Here is a 22810-nt window from a genome sequence, read left to right as displayed (position 1 = left end):
GTAATAGGTAAATGCAAATTTAGAGACCAGAAATATTTCTAGACAAGCCCCAGACAGCAATGAAAGACCATTCTGGATCTTGGGAGGAAGTGTGGGGGTTAAGCGCATGACCTGAGTTTGAATCCTGGCTTTGCTCCCCAATGGCTGAAGGCGGTGGTGCATATAATGGCTGCATATTATGTGGTGGATTGGTGTCCTGCATCCATTCCAACCATCTTACATTTCAGAGGTGAAGAAATAAAAACACTTCCTAGACTCCCTTGCAGCTAGGGGTTAGGATGTAGTTTAGTCCCACCCATTAAGTGCAGTCAGAGAATGCAGAAAGCAGAAGTGCGTTTTGGGGCCATATTTGTGTTGTTTCTGGTGTTTCTCCTGGGAAGCATGGTTGTGGTGGTGTGGTTCAGAAGCTGCCAAGAACTTTCGAGTTTGACTGGTGGCTTCTTGATCTTAAAAGAGGCAGAAACCCTCTTGGTAGTATGTTTCTGTGGCATTGGCATTGCTCTTCAAAACAGCCCACAGCTTTTCTTCTCCAGCCTTCTCAATAATTCTGTTATTATTCTCAATCATTCATTACCTTGTAATAAATCTCTTTTTGCTTAAACCAACAAAGAATGGATTCTGTTCTTTGTACTGGAGCCAACAGAGCTGCTTAACCTCTCTGTAATGGTTTCTGATGTGTCTCCTTGGCTAGGCTCAATTGCAGTCCCCAGCGTTCTCTTTCCAGTGTATTTCTGGTTAGGGTCATTCTCTTTCCAGACTTGGAGCATGGAAGGGAAGCAGTGATCATTTTGTAGCATGCACACACCTTCTCCCAGGTGTTCAATCAAACACTAACATAGGTGCTGCTCTGAAGGAATTTTGCAGATGTGATTAAAATCCCTACTCAATCACCTTTAAGTTCATTAAAAAGAAGATTATCATGGGTGGGCCTGGCCCAATCAGTTAGAAGGCCTTTAAAAGAAGGTACAGGCCTTCCTCAGCTTTAGAGGTTCTCTCCTGTGAACAAGCTTCAGCTCATGCCTGTGGGGTTCCAGCCTGCTCATGATCTTTTTTTCCTGTCTGCCCAAAGAAGGACCTTCGACTTGCTTAGCCAGCTCCACAATTGCATTTGTCAATTTCCTGTAATAAATCTATCTATCTGTCTATCTATCTATCTATCCATCCATCTATCATCTTCTGTCATCTCTTTTACTTCCTCTGCTTCTCTGGTTGAACCCTAACTGATACACTCTCTGAGCCTCAGTTTGTTTGACTGCATAATGAGACTTACTGTCTCACACTAGGCTTGCTCTCTAAGGGTTACATAAGAGAGTGAATGTGAAGCACAGTACCTGACAAAGATATAACTCTATTTTGCTCCCATCCAATCCTGGACATTCATTCATAGGGTGGCTATAGCTCTGCCAGATATGTAATCTCAAAAAAAACCAGTCCTCTCTCTGCAGAAATATCAAAATGACTCTGCCAGTTCACAATGATCCTTCCAGCCTCTGAATTTCTAGGTTTTGGTTACCTTTTCCTGAAGCTTAACCCCTATTTTCCTTTTAGTATCCTTTTATCATCTGATACACTACATTATGCATCATTTGTTCCCTCCCTAGCTCCCACTAAGGTACCCAAAAAGATTGGGGTATATACTGGTTAAATTAAATCCAACTTGGACATTTTTGTAAGCTGCGTAATAATCCTTGCAAGCAAAATATGTGTGTTATTGGGATCAATGGACCCAACCTATTCTTCCTTTCCTCATCCCACCTGCAACAGGTGGTGATGGAAAAGGGTGGGGATATGGTTAAATCTATGGCTACTCTGAGAACCGAATGGGGCCTCCCTTTGGTACTGAAGAATTAGAATCTCAGAGGTTAGATCATTCCATAGGATGGTCATTTGCTTGGTTTTATTATTACCACATATTTTCACATGGGAAACACACTCATCCTGTGTATCTCTCTCCTCAAATGACTAAACATAGGGTTACCATGTGACCCAGCAATTCTACTCCTAGGTATATACCCAAGAGAAATGAAAAAATATGTCCACACAAAGACTGGTACAAGAATGTTTGTAGCAACATTATTCCTAATCACCAAAAGGCAGAAACAACCCAAATGTCCCTCAACCGACCAATGATAAACAAAATGCAGTAGAGCCATACACTGGAATTTTATTTGACCATGAAAAGGAATGAAGTACTGATACCTGCTACAACATGGATGAACCTTGAAACATTATGCTGAGTGAAAGAAGCCAGTCACAAAAGACCACATACTATATGATCCTATTCATCTGAAACATCTAAAACAGAGCAGAAGGTACGTTAGTAGTTGCTTAGGGCTGGGGGAGGGGTATGGGGTGGATAAGGGAATGAAAGCTAAAGGATGATGAAAATGTTCTAAAACTGACTGTGGTGATGGTTGCATAACTGTGACTATACTAAAAACTCTTGAATTGTACACTTTAAATGGGTGAACTGCATGATATGTGAATTATAGCCCAATAAAGCTATTAAAAGAAAAGGAATCCAGAAAGTAGAGATAAAATTTATTCAGCAAACACACGCTATGACTTTTATGTTTTAGTCAGCAAATACACATGCTTCAAGTACACCTGCCTCATGCCCAGATTCCAGATTTAAATGCTCTAATTTAAATGCTCATCAACTGATGGACCCCCACCCAACTCAATGGGCATCACCTTTTTAAAGTTCCACATCCAGAAATGAATTGATATAAATTAAGAATACAGAACACAGTAACTGTTCACGGTCTGGCACAGAGTAAATAGCCTGTACGTATTTGCTATTATGACTGTTACGGTGGAATTTGCAACACTTCCCAGTTTATGCTGCTTCTTTAACTGCTCCTCATTCCTCCCTTTGTGGGTTCCTTTGCTTCCTCTGCTCCCTAAGTGGGGCACTCCTCGGGCTCCATCGTTTCTATCTACACCCTCTCTCGGCAGGTGCCCGTCAACTATGGTTTCTATTCCAATGGTTCCCAGATTGACATCTTTCTGGACCTCTGGGAGCATCTTTTCAAGTGTTTAAATGCTACCAGTTCAAAATTAAATCCATCCTCTCCCTGACGTCATCTGCTCCTCCTCGCTCCCTCATTTCACTTGCAGGCATCCATATCCTCACGGCGGCTCACCCAGGCAGGAAACCTAGCTGCCGTGCCTGCTAGGCTGCTCCGCCCGTGCCAGACTCAGCATTCTTTCCCCAGCTGCGGGAGTATCGGTGACTGACGTCTCGGCTCAGTCCCTCTTTGGGAGTTGTGCTTGATGGAAGAGAGACACCTGGCCCAAGATCGTGCCTTTTTCCTGAGAGCAGCCTGCATCCAGTGACTAGTCAATGTGAGGGTGTCAAGCTCTGGCCTCCTTGCCATAATTTGAGCCGACTCTGAAGGGCCATCTCGGCTCCCCATGGGACCAGCTGCATGGCAGTTCAACTTCTCCCTCTGCCCAGTGTTGCGTCTTTCACTTTCCCATCGGTTTTGACCCTGTATACAAACCTCCTTCTCAGAGTCTGCTTCTCTTGGAATCCAACCTTCTGCACTGTCAATCACTTTTGACTTCCCCAATCATCTCTTCTCCTTTCAATGACAATCTAAAGCCTGTCAATGTCCTGTGAATCTGTGACTCCCATATCAAGTCCAATGCCATGGCTGAGTTTAGATCATTTGGAACAAAAAACCTGATTCCCATTGGCCTGAGCACAAAAGCCGTTTCAGAACTGAAAATTTCAGTCATAGATTTAGCTTTAGGTACAGCTTGATCCAGGTTTGAAATGATGTAACCAGTCTTGACTTCATCTTCTTTCTTCCTTGGCTCTACTGACTCCTTTCTAAGAAAAACTCTCTACCCCTCCAGTTGCAAGGAAGCTTCCCTCCCTTCCTCACTGCCCCACCCCTCTCTCTTCCTCATCTTTTCTGTTTCCTCCTGCATTTTAGTGCCCTTTCCTGCTCATTTTGAGTCTCTGTTAGTGTCATATTTACTGGGTTTGTTTGGTGAGTTAAGTTAGGGCCTGACACATATTAAGCAAGAAACTGTGGTTTTATTGCTAGTAGCACTGCTACCCAGGGTGGAGCTCCACCTTTAGCATCTGTATTTTGGATAGACTTCTATTGGCGTTGGTGCTGAGAGAGTCTAACTCCACTCAGTATGCGAGAGGACAACCTTCTTATGGGAGGGAGAATGAGAGTAGAGAGGAAGGAATTCAGAAGGGGTCAAAGCTGACAGGTCAGGACTTCCTACGCATGTGGGTATGTTTGGGCAAGCACATGCATGCATGATGTGTGTTTTGCAGTCCAGGGTGGATGCAAGCTATGTCCTCAGCAGTGGAAGAATAATTCATAAATACAGGCATCCTCCCTTACACTTTGAAAAGCCCACCTTAATTGTGTGCGCCTTATGATTACAGGCCATTAGAGACCATTAGTAAATGAACTCTGAGATTTCAATCATGAAATGCAAACTCTCTTGTGAAATGCAAACCTAGTTTCACATAGTAATTTCTTCTAATTAAGGAGGAACATTTTAGCCAATTAGCTTTTGGAATTTAAGTGTAATCAGAAGGATACTTCAGAGATTTGCTAACTGCTTCCCCCATTGCAGCTGTTTGCATTTAGTGCAGACATATACTCTGTGTGCATGATTATGCATGTACCCATGGTGGGTGAGAGGCCCAGAGCTCTTCGGTTATAGTAGTTGTGTGGACGGCAGTCACCCATACCTCTGAAATTATCACATAAAACAAGTAGGGGAAGGAATGAGGGCAATAAGAGAGAATAAGAATATCTGACTGAACTAGATCCACCTTCTAAATCTGACTTGACCGCTGAAGGTGTTGGCTCGTGTTAGGCACCTGATGAAGTCTCCAGATTTCTTGGATACAAGATGACAGTAGTCTCATACAGCTTTAGTCTTCCATGATTCATGGACAACTCCCATGATTCGTGATAACCTCCCATGATTCCATGTAAGGCAGGAGCTGTACAGGAAAAGATAAAGCATCCACTGATACAAGGGCCAAGTGAGCTTATTGACACTTCAGCATCCGGCAACTGCTCTTGTAGCCCATGGGTATTCTGACCATCTCTTGACAATCTGTCCCACTCAATCTTTTTCATACCTCTTCCTCATTTTAATGGTCTTTTCCATAGTATCGGCCTCACTTTCTGGACATCTGACCATGTCCCCTCTGATGGATAGCTGTTCTCTCTTGCAATCCATAGCAGGGAGCCTCCTGCTTTTCTCTGTTCCTGCCTCATCTCGCTTCTTCTCTTGCTCAAAAGAGGCTCTCACCAGGAGTCTACCTACCGCTGCTGCTGCTGAACTCTGTAATTACAAAGATCATTCTTTTGGCCTCTTGGGCTGAATGCTGCAATCCTCGTTATTACATAATAACTCAGCAGTCAGAGCTTGCTCATCAATTTCTCCTCCATCTGTACGATTTTTTTTCTTTATAAAAATAAAACAGGTTCTTTTCTACCACTCCCCCTTCCACAAAAATACACGCTGTTGTCAGCACTGTGTACAAAGATGGTGCTGCTGCTGACAGAGGTATTTCCCGGGCTTACTTCAGTGTGAACTCTTATCTTTATTCTTTGTCCTGTTGGTAGCTTACATCACACTCCTATACCTTCAAGTCCTGTGGATAGGAAGGAGATGAATGAAGGGGACACTTCCCAGGGAAAAGAGGAATATATATAAAGGGGTTTAACTGAGTTTGAGAAAGATTTGGCTGTGGTTGCCTCTTCTGATTGCCACTGCTCGCTGAGGTGTGTCTCATTCTCAGAGCAAATGCTACCTCTACAGGGTTTGGTTCCCTTCACAGCATCTTGGCTGAAAGGTCTCCTTCCCTTTGTCCCAAGAAAGGAAATCCCTAAGGGAGAAGGCATAAATCAATGATAATAACACCCTGCCATGTAGAATGTTTTGCTTTGGCCATGCCAAGCTGAGTTTGGGTTATCTCTATTGGTCACTTCTTTTTGTAGCAGAGTTCCCTGTGTCCCTCTGTTTTCCTGAGGTCCACCATGTTCCCAACAGACCAGAATGTCCTTTCAAGATCCTTCTGATGGCAGTTGTAATTTCCTGGCAGGGAACCTATACAGAAAAGGTGTCCAACATGCCTTCCAATGTGAACAGTTAAACAGATTCGCGTTCGAGGCATGCTCTCATTAGGTGCAGGCTTCATTAAAAGTAATTAAAACTTGGCAAATATTCTTGTTGGATGATTAAAAGGTCATCTCCACTTCTCCTTTTGGGAGGTCACTGCCAGTTACCAAAAATGAACACCTGCCTTTACATCAACATGGCTGCTGCCTGAAACTTAGCAGCACACGGCATTCCCGAAGCTGTTAAATATGTCTGTCGTGACAAAAAAAGTGGGGCCTTGTGTTTACCTAAGTCCTGAATAAATGTGGTGGATTTTGGGACACAAATCTGATTGAAAATGTCTCCTTAGGCCAATATTAAAAACTAAGTTAGCTTACTTAGGTGTATGTAATTTATAAAGAATATAAAATTGAATGGCAATGAATGGTCATCTTAGTGGTATAAAAAACACATCGAAAAGAAAGTGTCTCTCAGTTTGAATCCCAATTAACGCAATTAGTGTTTTCCATGCTTAGTTTTGGGGAGTACAGATTCCCCATGACTTCTGAATGAACCAAGAGAGCACTACGGATGAAATTCACCACTGGAGGGCTGAGGAACAGGTAGCTGATTATACCAGGAGGTAGGAAGATGAGGTTATATAAGATAGAAAACCCTGCTTAATACTTTATTTTTTCCAGGTAAAGTATCCGTTAAGGAGGACATTGTATTACCCAAGCACCTTATTCCTTGGTCGGTGTACTGTATATCCAAAAACCTTCCCCTAGCTACTCTCACGCTTCTGTATGAGGGCCTGTGTTGCCTTGGAGGCTGAGAGGTGGTGATTGAACCAAACTCAGTGCAGGGTCCAGAGGTTCTTCTGAGTCTTTCAGTTGACTCTTCGTATCCCCTCTGGTCCAGACCTCTTCACAACCACCATTGCTTTCAACCTTCAGAAGTCTGCGAGGGACATGCATCATCTTTAATTTACGTACAGATGAGGACACAGAGGCCCCAAGGTTTCAAACGACTTGCCCAAGTCGCAGTTGGTCAGCTGGAGCCCTCTCGGTGGGAAGGGTGGCAGAGGGTCTGTCCTGGCATGGACCTCCCCTTCCCCCCCTGGCCTGTTAGGTCATTGGCCCACACCCTCCAATGAGGCCTGCCCCACAGCCGTGGCAGAGCACTAAGAAGGGAATTCCTCTCTCAACCCCCAGGCACAAACGCAGAGTTCACGGGTCTCCACTCTCCCACAGATGAACATGTGTTTTTGTGGAAAGACCACACAGAGGAGCTGGGATCTCTATGCTGTTTCCAGATCTGGCCTGCGTTGGCTGTGTAGCCCGAGTCAAATTATAGAACCAAGGCCACATTCAGCTGGAAGGAATTTAGAGATCGCCTCTGCTGGTGCATCAGAACCACCAGGACAGCTCATGAAAGCACAGATTCCTGGGCTTCAGTCCCAGGATTCTGACTCAGTAGGTCACTGAAGATCCTGCTTTTCTAGTAAACTTCCCAAGCATGAGAGTGCCGCCGATACAGGCACCCCACGTGAGTATCACTGGCCTATGATAACCTTGTCTTAAGACGGGTCAGCAAACTTTTTCTTAAGGGCCAGTTAGCAAATATTTTAGGCTTTGCAGGCCGTACAGTCTGTGCTGCAACTATTCAATTCTGCCGATGTAGCTGGTAAGTGGCCGTGGACGATCGCTACATGCATATGAGCGTGTCTGTCTTCTGATAAATCTTTATATCAACAGGAGGCCCCAGGGCTGCAGTTTGCTGACTCCTCACCCCATGCTGATAGAATCTGAGTTCTTCCCCACCACTCCTTGCTTTCAGCTGTAAAATGGGGATGCTATTCCCGGTCTTACTTTTCTCCATGGCTATGATGAAGACAAGGTATGATAAACACTCAGAAAAAACATTTTGTATCAGGTTCAATCAGTCCCATATTGTCAGCTATACTGTTTTTAAGCACAACACCTTTATTTTAATAATCATTGAATTGGACTTATAAATACTCCCTTGAATTATTAGGTATCACATTAAAAAAAAACACAAAAAGGCTAAAAGATGACAGAAGGAATCATTTTGAAGGGTAATTTAGGAACTTTCTTCGTGTCAGAAAATAAAAATGTAGAACTCTTCCTATGTCAATAATGCCTCCATGAAGGAGAACAAAAAAATGAGTATTTAACAAGGTTAGTCAGACAAAAAACAACAAAGTTTATGACGGCGTGACGCACGTATACTGCCTTCGTAAAATATTTTAATTAAAAACCATTCCATAAACAAAGATGTAACCAACAAGTTATATTATTTTTTATTCATGTTAGAATTTCTATCAGTGTTTGAACATTAATATTTAGAGAGTTTGTACATTTTTGCCTTCTGAGGTTTAAAATGAGAACCACACTAGGTCACAAATGGTAACTAATACACATTCCACAACTGCATGAATATTCACTCAATCTCACTCTCTTAACACTGTTAAACATTTTCTTTTCCTTGCTGTACTTTACAATGAAAAGTGTGCCCCACTCATGTCTCAGCAAAGTTCCAGACATTATGGATTCATCACATATAAATTCTTTAAAAATATACTTCTGTCAAAAGACTTGATGACTACTATGTACACTACAAAAATAAATTTTCATATAAATAAATTATATGGCATACTTTTATCTTTGTAATTGAAATGACACAAACCCATTTCTGCCAAAATTGGCAGACAATGAGACCCAGTTTGAATATTTCCTTTAAACTCCTTACACTAAAACCTACCATGAGTCCTTAATGAAAATGTTATATACTCTGAACTATTTAACATTAGTAAGCACTCTATACAAATAAAAATTCTGTTCAAAGGTAAAACATAGCTGTAATAGTGTTTCCAATAGAAATAAAATCCCTGCATTTTTCTGTTATAAACTGGCATGACAAATACTGTAGGAAAACATTCTTATGATACAAAATTATAAATATCAGCAAAGATTTTTTTTTTTTTTAAAATTAAAACATCCAAATGAACAAACAAGACAGACAAAATAAAACTATTTTAAAAAAGAGGGAGAGAAATTCTGGTTGCCTGCCAGCCCCCGAGTTCTCCCTTTGCCAATGTGACTATTGGAGAAAGCTCTATGCTGTGCAGAAAGCAGGGGCCAGGCAAGCAGTCAGGCACCATGCAAGCTGGGCTCAGGAAAGGAGCGAGGGCACTCCTCGAGCCAGAGGGAAGCAGACCTCTGAATTTTGCATCATCTCTCTCCTGAATGTGGGATATAAGTTTTCTGAGCAGAGCTTGAGTGTTAGGTAGACAGACAGTGTGGCTGACAGAGGCACCAAACAGTAGCAGTGGGACCATTGGGGCCCCTGGCATATTAACACACACATCTGGTAGCCACAGTCTTGTGGCGAGTTTTAGAGTCTGAGGTCACTACACTGCTGGTACTACTGGGGGCCGTTGCCTTTCGAATAAGATTTTCCATGTAAAACAGGAAGCGTAATAGGAGCTGCCATTTGTGCACTCCTACAGTAGCTTAGTCTGGGTACCGAGTGCTTCCCCAACATTTGTTGGTCTCTGCCTAAGAGCCTAGGAAGACCAAACCTCAGAGCAAGAAAACAGAATTGATATGGAAGCAAATCTTTAAAAATAATGCCTGGTTGAGAGATATGTCTCTATATACATTCTTCAGTGGGGGGTTATGCAATTAGCATCTTCCTGCTCTTCAATAAATGCCACATTGAAAGAATACTAATGATGGTGAGAAGAGGGGGATGAGTTACTTACGAAGCGTGCACCCATAATGTTAATATTAACACTTGGAGGATCACCCTTCTGAAGCTCATATCCTATAGAATTTCTGATTCCGTATCACCATATTGGATGCTCACTATTTTAAAGAGGATGCAAACAAATCCAGAAAGCCCCAACCGTGCCATTTAGCAAGAGAGGGAGTTTAAATTGTAGGGACTCAAAACATCACCTCTGGGTCTGTTGTGGACCCAGAATTAAGAGGTCATTGTCTCCAGAAGATTCCCAATCCACTCTTAAATTTGGGTGGTGATAGTGGTGGTGGTGTGTGTAAGTGTGTGTGTGTGTGTGTGTGTTGTGCGTTGGTTACAAGAGAGGTACAATGAAGGCTGCATACTTTAGAGGATACGCTCACGGCCCAGCTGAGGCTCCTACTAGGTATGTTCTCTAGGTCTTTAATACCAATGAAGATGAAGAGATGTGAGCTCTGTACCCTGAGGTTCCAACATCCACCACAATGGTCCATGCGAAGGAACTTATCTCCTCTGAGGCACGAGTTGGGGTGTCTGGATGGCAGCCAATGATCTTAAGAGATGCCCTGAACTTGAAGTGAGTCTGGCAAAAGGATAAGGAGATGTTTAGGGCTAGCCCTCCACCAGCGCTAGCACTAGAGATATCCTGACTCTTCTGGCCTAAGGTAGAGCCCACCACGGGTCACTCACAGACAGTAAAAAGAAAAAAAGAAAAAAAAATCACAGTACAGTACATTGGGAAATCACACACGTGTTCACACACACAGCCAAACAAGAGAATCTCATCCAACTACACCTAGAGAAGCCACCGGGGTTAACGTGCTTTCTTCATATTTGCTCATTAAACGACAACAAAATTATCACGCATAGCGTGTTTGAAAGTTAACAGTAACATTTCACACTACCACAGGGTTGTGATATGCAAATTTAAAATATTTTAAACAGAAACCTTTACAAAATAATCCTATTACATAAGCAATATTTGCATAGAATTATACAGGTAAATTATACAATATTTAAGCAGCAGCAACATATGCTGAAATTTAAGACTAAGTTAAGCTTGGTTGTGGCACAGAGACCAATGTACAAATAGGGAGGGGCTCCGCTGCGGTCTCCCCACTGCCTGCTCTGGAGGCAGGAGTGGAGAAAACCCAGATCACACTACCTTACATCCGTTCCTTCGTATATTACATATGTGTACACCTCTTAAATATTTATAGAAATTATTTCACAAAATAATACAATCAGTTACAGTAACAACGAACTGCTATCTGGCACAGCACACCTTTCTAACTCCGCAGTTCTCTTCAAGCAGTTCTGGTGGGGCAGGGTAGGGGTAGGGAGGGGCTTCCAATCTTTGGCCTCTTTGCTTCAGATTTTACTCACCCTTTAAAAGAAAAAAAAAAAAGGAAGTCAAAGTAACAGGTCTATGAGTCCCTACTTATAAAGCACAAACACAGGCAAAACGGGTCTGGGGTATAGAAATCAGGAAGGTGGGGGATGGGCGAGGGCCTGAGGGGCTTCCAGGGGTGGGTCATGGTCTCTCCCTTGACCTGGGGGCTGGTGACAGGGATGTGCTCGCTTTGCGACCGGTTCACTGAGCTGTGCGTTCATCAGACATACCTGCTATGGCTTTAAAAGACTGAAAAATAGGTGAAAGGGGCAGCTGTCAGGGTCTCTGCTGAGATGCATTAACCCTCCACAGGCTAACTGTGAGGGACAGACCCAATCTGGAACTCAAGTGGTTCTCCAAGGATGACGAAGCTTAGACAGGCAACCCTGCCTGTGGGTAAGAGGTCACTGCGGTTCAGCAGGGGACACATCAGTGCCCAGGGCTCCAGGAGGATGCAGCCATCTGCGTCCCTCCAAGTCCCTGAGGGGTCACTGAAGAGCAGCGCCTCTGAGGCCCACCCTCCTGCCCACCGGCCTCGCCCACCTCAGTTGGAGCTGCTGCCCCGGCGCCTCTCCTCACATTCCACGTCCTGTAGCTCAATGACCTCCACCTTGGGATCCCTCCTCTCGCAACGGACGTTAAAAGGCACATGGGGGTCCTCAAACAGCCCGTGGTCAGTCTCGGGGTAGTCCTCGTAGCCCGGGCGAAGCCCCCCTCGGGGGTTCCGACCGGGCCCGGGCCCGGGGGCGGGCGGGGGGTGCACTGCAACAGTCACGGACGCCGAGGCCGTCACGGTGGTGATGGGCTGGCAGTAGCTGGGCACGGAGCTGCCCGTGGCAGTGAATGCTGGGTGCCGAGGGTTGTGAGAACGGGTTCCCCGGGGGCCCGTGCGGTCCCTATTGCTAGGGCCAGAATGCCCTTCAGTAGAAATTTCGAAAGCGTCTCTGCGCGGTCTGTAGGGGGGCGGCCTCAAGCATTCTCTGGGGGCTTCTCTCCTGGGCTGCTGGCCTGGCCGTCCGGGTGGCAGGGACCCTGAGTCCAGATGGGGCTGCTGTCGAGGGTTGGAGGGTGGGTGCTGCCTCGGTTCAGGATGGACCACCTGCAGAGGGCAAGGTCAGGTTGAAACAGGCCGGGTGCTAATCCCAGGCTGGGCATCGGCCCCTGCTGCCCCGGCCCTCCCTTCTTGGCTCTGGCTCCTGCCTGGCCACCCACACACAGCTCTTTCTGAACTAGAGCTTAGTCAACCCCACAGATGGCTGGGAGTGCCCCGGGGAGCTAACAGGGGCCTTCCACCCACGACGACGTGGCAGAGGTACGCCCTGTTTGGACCCTATGCCTAGGCTTTCTCCAGCACAGCTGGCTGGACACATATGGCTGCTGCCCATAAATGCAGGGCTGTGGTCTAAGTACCCGAGCTGCCTCTCTCCCACAGTCCGCCACCCCACCCTGCTGGGTAGAATCAGACCTCGAGCTCCTCATCTTCTAAAATGACTAAACGTCTGGCCCTGGCCCGCCCAAATGCAGGACGTTGCCCGGGCGTTACCTACACTGTTGAATATGGTAGCCATTAGGGACATATGGCTATTTACATTTAAATTAACTAAAATTCAAAATTCAGCCCCTTAGGTCGCGCTAGCCACATTTCAAGTGCTCAACAGCCACACGTGGGCGGTGGCTACTGCACTGGAGAGCATTTGCACTGTCACAGAAAGTTCTACCGGGCAGTGCTGCTCTGTCCTGTTGTTAGGAATCTGGTTTCTGGGTCTCTGTACAAAGCATGGAGCAACACAGTGGCCACATCAATCAAAAGGACCGTGACCAACTTCAAAGTCGTTCAGCTTGTACCTATTTTTAGGCTCCCGCTGAACAAAACCAGATTCACACTGCAGCTCAGCAGGCATCGTCACGGGGGGTAAGAGGAAGAAAATTTAGGTTATTTGGTTGGCCTCTCTCTCTTTCATGGAAGGGCAGCTCCAGCCTGGGACTGGAATACCCATTTCCTGGAGGGACAGCAGGAGGCCCCCAGTCAGAGCAACATGAGCCTAAGAACATTCCTTGGGTTTTGTGTGCTGTGCTCCAGGCCTGGGGGGCCGAGGACATCCTGGGGAGCAAAGAGAGGGGAGAATGCAGTTGGGGCTCTCAGGGCCTCTGAGAAGAGGCTCTGGGCTGCTCATGGTTTTCCTGAATTACTGAAGGCTGGTTCTCAGCGTCTCTGCTCCTTCCAGCCACCTAGAATACGAGCTTGGAGCCACAAAAGCTTCTGGTGAAGTCTCAGACAATAACGATTGAAATAATTTTATACCAAGGGCAATTAAAAGTAACAGAAGTGGAAGGGAAAAGAAATCACTTCTGCTGGCAATAAAAATACCATTACATTTTAAAATAGGTATCATCCTACAATGATATGTAGCTTTTAAAAAAAGGAGGCAGGGGGAGCAAGGCATGCTTTACCTCTGGTCCTTAAGCTCAAACTGTACTTAGCTCAAACAAGATACATACTGATGGATGTTTTGCATAGCCACCAATATGGGTCCCTGCCCTTTTCAATCTGTGTGAGATACAACCATAGGAAACTGACATTTTTATAGTTCAAGAAGAGCCAAATATTGGCAATTTCATGTGAGTCCACCTAACCTATACATTTTTTGGCATGCTGTCTGTGATTTGCTGTTCAGAGCAGGCAGGGGCTGCCTCCTGGGGTGAATTATGACTTACGGTGGAGCGGGCGAACACAGGGTTCTCTGTGGCTTCCACGATCACTTGGTGGGAAGGGCCCCCGGTGCCCTGCTGGGTCTCGTAGTGCCGAAGCTCCTCACTGATGCCCGACACTGTCGTCTGAGAACTGTACTCCGAGTCAGAGGAATCAGACCCGTTGTTCGTATGACCAGGGGGCAGAGCAAACCGGACCACGCTGGGGGGCGGCTCAGGGGAAGGGGTGGGCAGCCGGTTCAGCCCGTTGGCTGGAGACACCTATTTAAGGGGATTCAATATCACAGGTGTTTATCAACCATTTACCTGGTGGCTACACTTCAGGTTCAAAGCACAATATTGTTCAGGGGTCGCTGCCCCTCCCCCACTCCCCCTCCCGGCCTCTCAAGTTACCCTGTATTCACTTGGCCCAATCCCTGCCACTTTGAAGACCCTTGGGCCTGACAGCTGGAGCGAAAGAACTGCCCTCTGCTTTCACACTCTGGAAAGGCAGGCTGTGCCCTTTTAACTCCTGTTCAAGCCCAGATATTCTTCTTGAGTGTAAAGTGCTTCATTGATAGAGACCTACAAGACTCAGGTTGCCAATCACTAGGTTTCAAAAATAAACAACCTAAACCAAATCAAACCATTCCCCCTACATCCCCTAGCACTATTAAATTGAAGGGAAAAAAAAGCCACAGTTATTTGTTTACTGAAAAAGTAAACAACCAGCAAATGTGGATATACTTAAATATCTAAATTAAGAGTGACACCAGGAAAAACAATATTCAGGTGGCCTGAGGACTGCACATTACACTGGCGACAATCACTGACCTCAGGATACGGTCCGAAGAAGGACAAAAGGACCGGCAGCAAAACCAGTCCATTGAGAACACCCAGGATTGTTAGGATTGCCAGGACAGCAAAGAAATACCTTGAAGATAAAAGGGAAACAGGAACATTTAACATGGCAAAAGTAAATTAAGCTACCCTTCACGTGCCCAAACGCCAGAGCCAAAAATTAACAAAACCCACACCAGTGAAAAGGCTGTTACAATACTGCATTTCAAATTCTGCACAAGATTAGTTTTTTTTTTTTCTTTTAACCTTATGACTTTGAGGACTACATTCTACAACCCAAAGTGTTAGTTCATGAAGGGAAGAAAAAAAAATCAGGTTTGTTAATTTGCTGAAATCTCATGGCATGTAATGTTATTTATGAATGTGTTACACAAACACAAAAATATGGAATGTGAACTGAATGGCCGAGCAGACTGAAAGCACAAATACAATGCAGAGGGGCCCCGTCCATGAAAACCCAGCAGAAGCAAACAAATGAAGTGAAGGGTGTAGAATTTAAACAATTTAGCCCAGGAGGAAAAGCAGCCCACTTCTGCAGGCAGCTAATCCACTGTGAAATGCTTCTGCATCTTAGAGCAGAATCTCTAATTAAGTCTCCAGCGTAGCAGGTAAGGCTTTCCCTGGGCTTTCATTAACCGCAACTTTCTGCCTAGAATTCTGTGAGTTCCAGTTTTACCAAATAGCTCCAATTGCAATCTTTTTAGAACACTGGAACCAGCTTTCGGCAAAGAAAACACTGCCCATTCTGTGGTTGCTGGGGCATTTTCGGGGGAGGGCGGTCCACAATGACGGGCTGCTCTGCCGGCCAATCTTTTGTTGAACAATTTAGCATCTCTGAATACTCTTGTTTTGCGTCAGCCAATTCAAACATAAAGGCCGCAGCACCATGAAGAAAAGGAGAGTGCACAAGTGGCCCTGCTTTCCCACCGTTGAGGGCTAAGGTCTGGGATCCTTCACGAATACCAAGGTGAACCTGTCAGCCAGGGAGAGTCGCTGGAGGATGTTGCGCACAGCTGGAGGCAGCGGGCTCCACGCAAGCATGCGTTTCTGTAACTAACGGTTTCTAGGGCAATTCTGCTGGAAGTGGGCTGGGGTGGGGGACAGCTCAGGATGTTCTGGGAAGAGGGAGGGCAAGATATCTATCTGTTAATGGTCCTCTTGATCATAAAACGGAAGAGGCACCAAACTTTGCTGTGCCTATATATGTTTCAACGTTAGATGAAAGGAGAGAGAATCCCTATAAAAATACAAATACCTCGCAGCTATTGTAAACATTAGAAACTTCTGAGCTGCATTAGTAAAAACCAAGCAGCCGATGTCTTGCACTAATGTAAACTGCTGCAACTTTAGGCTGAGGCATATATCAGCAGCAGGCATTAAGACATTTGCATCCCATCCATCTAACTGTAGAATAAACAGACCAATTAGATTTCTGACAGCTTAGTGTATACAATGTCTGCTCATTTAGTCGACCTCAGTGAGGGCTTTATCAGGTTAATCCATCCAGTTCTAGAAAATGGGAAGCCCTTTTAAGTGCTTGAAACAAGAACCCTGATATCTCTGGGAGAGAACAAGACGCCATGGGTTAGATGAGAGAGCTGGGATCCTGCTCTCCACCCAGGTCCCAGATGGTTGTTCTAATTCAGGCTATGTTTCTTCTCTGTGGCTCCCTTGGCATCCCCCACAAGGCTGAGTTAGATCCTCTGAGATCCCATCACACTCTGTTTCCCATGGTTTTGAATTGCCTGTGACCTTGTCTCTCTCCCCCCATAGACCGTAAACTATGTAGAGGGGGACGGGGTCTACATTACTTGCAGTTGTGTGAAATGGCACTTATGAGGTGCTCACTACATTGTGTTGAATGAGAAATTACACAAAGGAAACTCTATTTGACATAGGGTTTTTACATCACAGAGAAACAACTACTAATGCCCGAATAAAGGAAAAGTCAAAATCCAATTAAGAGCTTAAAACAAAACCCAGACCAAAACCTTCATCTAGTTTAGGCATATGTCTACCTGATATTGGCAAACAGGGTGTACGAATTGGCTTGTTAAGTGATCAGTCGTCTGTGCTGAGAGGATCAGCAACGTGGCCATCATCTGGGAGCTGGCTGGAAACGCAGACTCTGCTCCCCACCCCCAGTGAAGTCTGATCTGCATTTACAGAGAGCCCCAGATGACTCATGAGCACGTTACAGTTTGAGAAGTACTGGTCTACACCTCTCCACTCACTCTCCACCCAAGCGACACTGAGCCAACCCTGGCACTCATTCTAGCAAGGCTAAATCTCCATGATGCCGACCCGCCCAATGGGGTACGTCACAGACCAGTGGACTGATCTTTTCTCGTAATAAAGAAACTTTGGCTACAACTTAAAATCCTCTTCTTTTCACTTGGAATTGAAAGGCCTATCGCAACATACACATCAGAAAAGCCTGTTTAGATTCTCTTTCTAGATTATCGAAATGTCCCTAACGATCAAGTCATTTCTCACATTTCATTCTGCTTTACCATGGTCCTAATTCTGGACTATCTTTTACTTATTGATGATTCTGGCCTCGCCTCTCCACAGAGCAGCAGGGTTACATCCAAGGGCAGCTATGTCAGAAACTGTGGAGGCTGTTCAGAGAAGAAAATGGTCTTTCCCTGCAGTTCTCAAATTCTTTTCAAAAGGAAAACTTGCTCTCCTTTTATACTTCACAAAGTCAAATCCTTAATTAAATTCACCAGAAACTGCTTGCCATGAAATCCAAATTGAAAGATGTATCCAACTAGGCTTGGATTTCAAAAATTTGGTGTTAAGTCACACATTAAATGCTTCTTAAATCTTAGTGGCAACTCAAATGTGAAATCAAGGCATGTCATCTTCACTTCTTAAAAGAATAAAATCTATGTGAAAATTTTAGGTTTCTGTACGTTTTCCTTTCTACAGTTTTGAAGGAGAAGTGAAGGTCAAATTCAGTCAATTAATGGGAACCAGGTCATTTCTTTCTGTTGGTATTTCTAACCTCAATAGCAATAAATGGGATATCAGTTTCAAGTTGTAGAGTTGCCTTTGTGGCTAGCCCCAAACCCTCCATCTTTTCTCCCTAAGATATTCCCCAAGACAGCTCTAGAAGAGAGCTTGCTTTTATGCCTCTCAGGATACCTCTGAGTTAATAAACTCAAAAGAAAGTGGAGTCACAGATTGTGGCAATCACTTCACAATGTATGCATATATCAAACCACCATATTGTACCCCCTTAAATATATACAATTTTTATTTGTCAATTATACCTCAATAAAGCTGCGGGGTTAGGGGTGGGGAGTAGAGTCACAATGAAGACATGCTGCAATCTTCCAGAAACAGAAGGAAATAAGCAACAGAGATCACATTAGAAACTAATGCTTACCTGACAATGAAATCAAACTCGGATCCTGCAAGCATCAGCACTCCTAACAGAGTGGAAACAGCACCATCCAGAACAGGTGCAAACATGTGCTCCAGGGCGAGCACGGCCCTGCGGTTCTTATCGCCAATGGCTGTTAGAAAGGCCTGTGCAACGAGGAGAGTTTGGATGATCAGATTCCTGGACTTTACTTGGTCAATGGCCAGCTTCGTCTTAAATGCTATTAGCCACTTTCATCTGCCTCCACTGAACCTCTCAGATCTTACCCTCTAGCTACTGGAATGTTTAATTGGGGCTACTCAACTAGCTAAATCTAGGCTTACACTAAATTGACCTGTTCATGATAATGGGTTGTATTTGGTATTGATGTAAATCTTGAACAACAAGAATAAAAGCATATTTACTTTAAATTTAAAAACCATGCCAAAACTATACAAATGAGCAAAATGTTCCCTTCTTTTCACTGTTACTCACGCTTGAGTTTACTCCCCACACTTAAATGCTCTAGCATCATTCATATGGGAGACCTCCAGTTGTGAAAGTGACAGCATTTTGCCCGATTTTTTGAAAGGTCAAGATCTTACTTCCAAATGGGCTTAGCACCTGGGTGCTAAATACATATTTCCTCACTATTATGCTGAGGTTAGAAATTCTGTCACTGTGTTCAAACTAATGTGTTTGTAGTACATGTAAGTACCATGAAGGTATCACAAGAAAAACACAGGGCTGTAAATTCAATCAAGTCTGTTCTAAATATGTGTGGATATATCTCACCTCTTATGCATTCTCTAAAGCTCTTCTAGTTCAAGGACACTGTTGATACCAAATGGGAACTTTATGGAGATCTTGGTATATCAGACTATTGGCTTGAGTGTGTAACCCAGGACCATTTTACTGTGGCTTAGTTACCATTACACCCTGCCTGCTCCCCCAGTGGGACGCAACAGGGAGGGCTGAGCCTGGCAGAAGCTTGCTCTCTGAAAGTTCAGGCTGCTCTGGGATGTGCTGAGAAGAGGGCTTGGGGCCCTTGCAGGTGGCATTATGCGCACTAGGGAAGGACAGGAGGTTATCCTACTTAACGGATGAAGAAATAAAATTACACAAAAGTATGCAAAGGTGCATTATGAATTTTCATATTTTTCTCTAAAGTGGGGTCTATGTATGGATGCTCTTTCAGAGTTGGGAGACTTCAGGGTCAAAGTAGTTGTCTTTTTCTCCTGGGAGGAAAGCACTAAGATGGTTTGGAACCATGTCGCTCTGTGCTGTATTTGGGCCATGAGGCCCTAAGGGTTAAAGCTGGGTTGATTTTCTTGCATATAACTTATACTACTAAAACAGTAAACTGCCAGGCACCCATCGATTCCTTGACGACTTTCACATACAGGACATGGTAAGAACACCATGTCCTGTGTGTGGATAGTCTCTTGATGAAGACTTGGGCTAGCAGCACAAAGCCAAGTTGGCTCTTCAGACTCCTTAAATTCTCAGGATTAAATCTTGCATGAGGAGTAGAGGAGTTCCTTCACTGTTTATTCAGCACCAGTATTGGATATTTATGTTCATACGACCTCAGAGATCCAAGGTGCCGCTACAGTTTAAAGACTGTCATTAGCATTTCCACTGCAAAAATCTGTTCTAGGACCACCCTTGTTTGTAATGCTAGCTACCAAGAAGAGTGGTTTTCATTCACATCAGAATAAAATGATTTGTGGATTTTTAGCTCGCGTGTAATTTTTCTCCTTTTTTAAAGAAATGATATCACAATTATGTGTTCTCTAAGCTCTAGGCTCTTCTTTCTAAAAATCTCCTCTCCTTCTTCCCAGCTCAACTGAGGAAAGTAATTTGGGTAGGCTCAAAATTTAGAAAACTGTTTCTATATATTATCAGCTTTTTATTATACATTGGGGGAAAAACAGGTTAACTGCAACAAAACATTCCTTCTGAAATACAAACATTTATAATCTCTAAGTAGCATAAATATGGCCCTGAAAGAAGACAACAGAAGGTAGAAGGCAGAAGCATCTGTCTAGACACCCATATGTGTAGATATGCATGTGCCATGTGTTGAGCCCAAAGAAAATCAACGCTAGAGATTGCAAAAGCAAGGCTTTTTGCAAGAGCAAAGGCTTTACTCAATCAAAGTAATTTGATCCAAGTCAAATGCTTGGTTTCCTAGCTAAGCATTCCAAACATCAGTATTTATTCAGTCAGTAAGTATTTACTGAACGCCTACATAAACCCAAGGACGCAGACTATAAACACAAGTGTGGACGGAACATAATTTACACATCGCTATAGGGCTTTTGAATAATTCTCTGATAAATGTATATGACGGGTTTGTTTCTTGGGTTAGACTCCTCTTGAAGTTTACTTTTCTCCCACAAAGCATTCACAGGACTGTGCATAGAAAGAGCGGGGGGAAAAATTCCTATTGAGAGAAACACTAGTTCTCTTACTTTCTGCCGTCATGAATTTGGAGGCTGGGAGGTCGAAGGAGCTGGGTGGGCTCAGGTGGGAGAGCTAGTTCATCAGCCCCAGGGTATTTCCTCAGCTGCCAACTCACCTCACCTTCCACTATGCCATCCCCACCAAATCTGTGAGTGTGGTCTCATTTTATCCCTGCTTTGTTACTGTGATTTTAAAAATTGTGTGTATTCATGCACACGTATACACCATCTGTCTTAGGAACAGCAGACGAGTTCAGGACCCGTGGTGACACAATTGACAACACCAAATAAGCAGAATCCTTCCTGGCCCACTCGGACACACCAGGGACACTGCCTACTGCTGACGTGGCCTGGCTTTCACCTTTGACACCCTTCTTCTTAGATTTCCCCCAGAGGGAAAGGAGTCCAGCTGAACTTCAGCCACTCCCAGGGAATGTCTGTGCTCTGAAGCCTTTCTGCTGTGATGTGTGTCAGGTGTGTTCCTTGATGTTGGAGAAAATGAAAAGGTTCCCAACTTGGAAACTAAAAAGAGCTAGAGGAAATAGGTTGCCTTTTCATAGCTTTCACTAAAAACGTCTCCCATACCAGAGCAACATGAACGGTGAACTCCACTCCGATGCCGACGGAAGCGATCAAGATGACCACAGGCACGGCACTCAGCTTGATTCCAATGAGGCCCATCATGCCAAAGAGCTCGACTGTCATCAAAGCCAAGACTGTCACCTTTAAAAAGACACACAGGATGAGTGACTGGGCACAAACACACTCTAGGTGTTGCAAAAATTTTTTCAAAACTATTCCCCGAGCGCAATCTATAAGGAATTATAGAAACACGCACTCATTGCTGGCTACAAATTTAATATAGTTTAAAACAAGGTGTTTCCTTCTGTTTTGATCTTAACCATCAGAGACCATCCTTCAACTTATAACTGAGTTGAAACTAGAGTTTTTGGTTGCCTTGCCCTCCATCCTAAAGAAAGCTGATAGGACGGGGTGAATAAAAGTTCTTTTACGTAAAAGTAGCTTTGCTTTTGCTTGGAGAGTCCATGGACTGAGTGAGGATGACTTGGGAGAAAGGGGACGTGTGGTCAGCTGATGTGGGTCAGGTTACAGCCCCTTCACTTTGAAGAAATGTGGAGTTACTGGGGTGGACAAAGCAAACAGTCAAATCCAAGGAAAAGCTTTTATTTGCCTTTCTTTCATCTGCCTTGTAAAAATTTCTAGGGGGATGGAAAGAAAATCTGTGTGGCAGACTTTGGAGTTTTTTGGGCCAAAGAGGAGAAAATACAAATAAAACAATAAACTACACAGGGACAAAAGAAGGAGAGAATGATCTTTCCTTCTGGAGGTGGGGGGGCAGCAGGCAGTGAAGGGGGAACAGACAAGTACAATAAAAGTTCCCTTTGCTTTCTTTTAATAAGCTAATGAAAGATGGATAACATCAATTGCTTAAGTACCATGAAAACTCCTATAGACTAAACATTTACCTTTAAACATACCTGTTGCACAGACTTATGGTGCAGAAACAAGACCTGGTCTCTGTTTTTATAATTCTGGCATTTTGAAGGCTATACCACAGTTCATGGAATTTAAATACTGCCATGATTTTATTAGCCTCTACACGAAACTTGTTTCAAATCTGAGAGTATTATACTTGGAGAAAGAATGCAAAAAATAGGTTGGTAATACTCGTTTATCAATTCTGCCCAAGAGTTAAAACAAACACACCACACAAAACCATCCCTAAAACCATTTATCCATATACCACCGACCTAACTTCTCGAATTATCCCTCCATTTAGAAGAATCTTCTCTATATTTGGTCTGGGTTGTAGTAACAAAATGACACTTGAATTGAAAAAACAGTTATGCTTTGCGTGTTTGTATTTAATAAATGCTCAGCTCAATTATGGAAAGTGTGCTCAAAAACTCCCCTATCTTTACATAAAAAGTTTAAAGGAGAGGGGACAGAAGATTAAGGCCATTAAAGGCTCTACCTAACCATGAACCTCACCACCTCCAGTAGAATAAATACAGTATGGATGATGCAATCTATACCCTCCTCCAGAGGCCCAGACATAAACAAAACTTCCCGGCTGCAGAAAGAGCTATGCTGAAAGGAATTTGACTTCCACAAAGACCCTTAGAATAAACTCAC

At 44.2% G+C, this 22810-nt stretch overlaps 1 protein-coding gene across 3 annotated transcripts in view; it reads right to left on the bottom strand.

Annotated features, from left to right (window-relative positions):
* Nucleotides 1-8111: 8111 nt before the first annotated feature.
* PTCH1 (patched 1) overlaps nucleotides 8112-22810 on the bottom strand; it is a 58662-nt gene continuing 43963 nt past the window's right edge. For 2 of the 3 annotated variants that reach the window (XM_057548969.1, XM_057548970.1), the window contains 6 exons: nucleotides 21239-21376; nucleotides 18210-18352; nucleotides 14789-14888; nucleotides 13982-14236; nucleotides 11810-12365; nucleotides 8112-11260 (listed from right to left, as the gene is read on the bottom strand). In XM_057548969.1, coding sequence (XP_057404952.1) covers nucleotides 11811-12365; nucleotides 13982-14236; nucleotides 14789-14888; nucleotides 18210-18352; nucleotides 21239-21376 — 1191 coding nt within the window. In that variant the 3' untranslated portion in view covers nucleotides 8112-11260; nucleotide 11810. The remainder of the gene's footprint in view (nucleotides 11261-11809; nucleotides 12366-13981; nucleotides 14237-14788; nucleotides 14889-18209; nucleotides 18353-21238; nucleotides 21377-22810) is intronic. The other variant, XR_009008709.1, reaches the window with a different exon arrangement.

The sequence above is a fragment of the Balaenoptera acutorostrata genome, chromosome 6 (genome assembly GCF_949987535.1).
Source record: "Balaenoptera acutorostrata chromosome 6, mBalAcu1.1, whole genome shotgun sequence".
Lineage (NCBI taxonomy): Eukaryota > Metazoa > Chordata > Mammalia > Artiodactyla > Balaenopteridae > Balaenoptera > Balaenoptera acutorostrata.
Note: the sequence above shows the minus strand (reverse complement) of the source record. Positions and strands in the feature narration are given on the sequence as shown.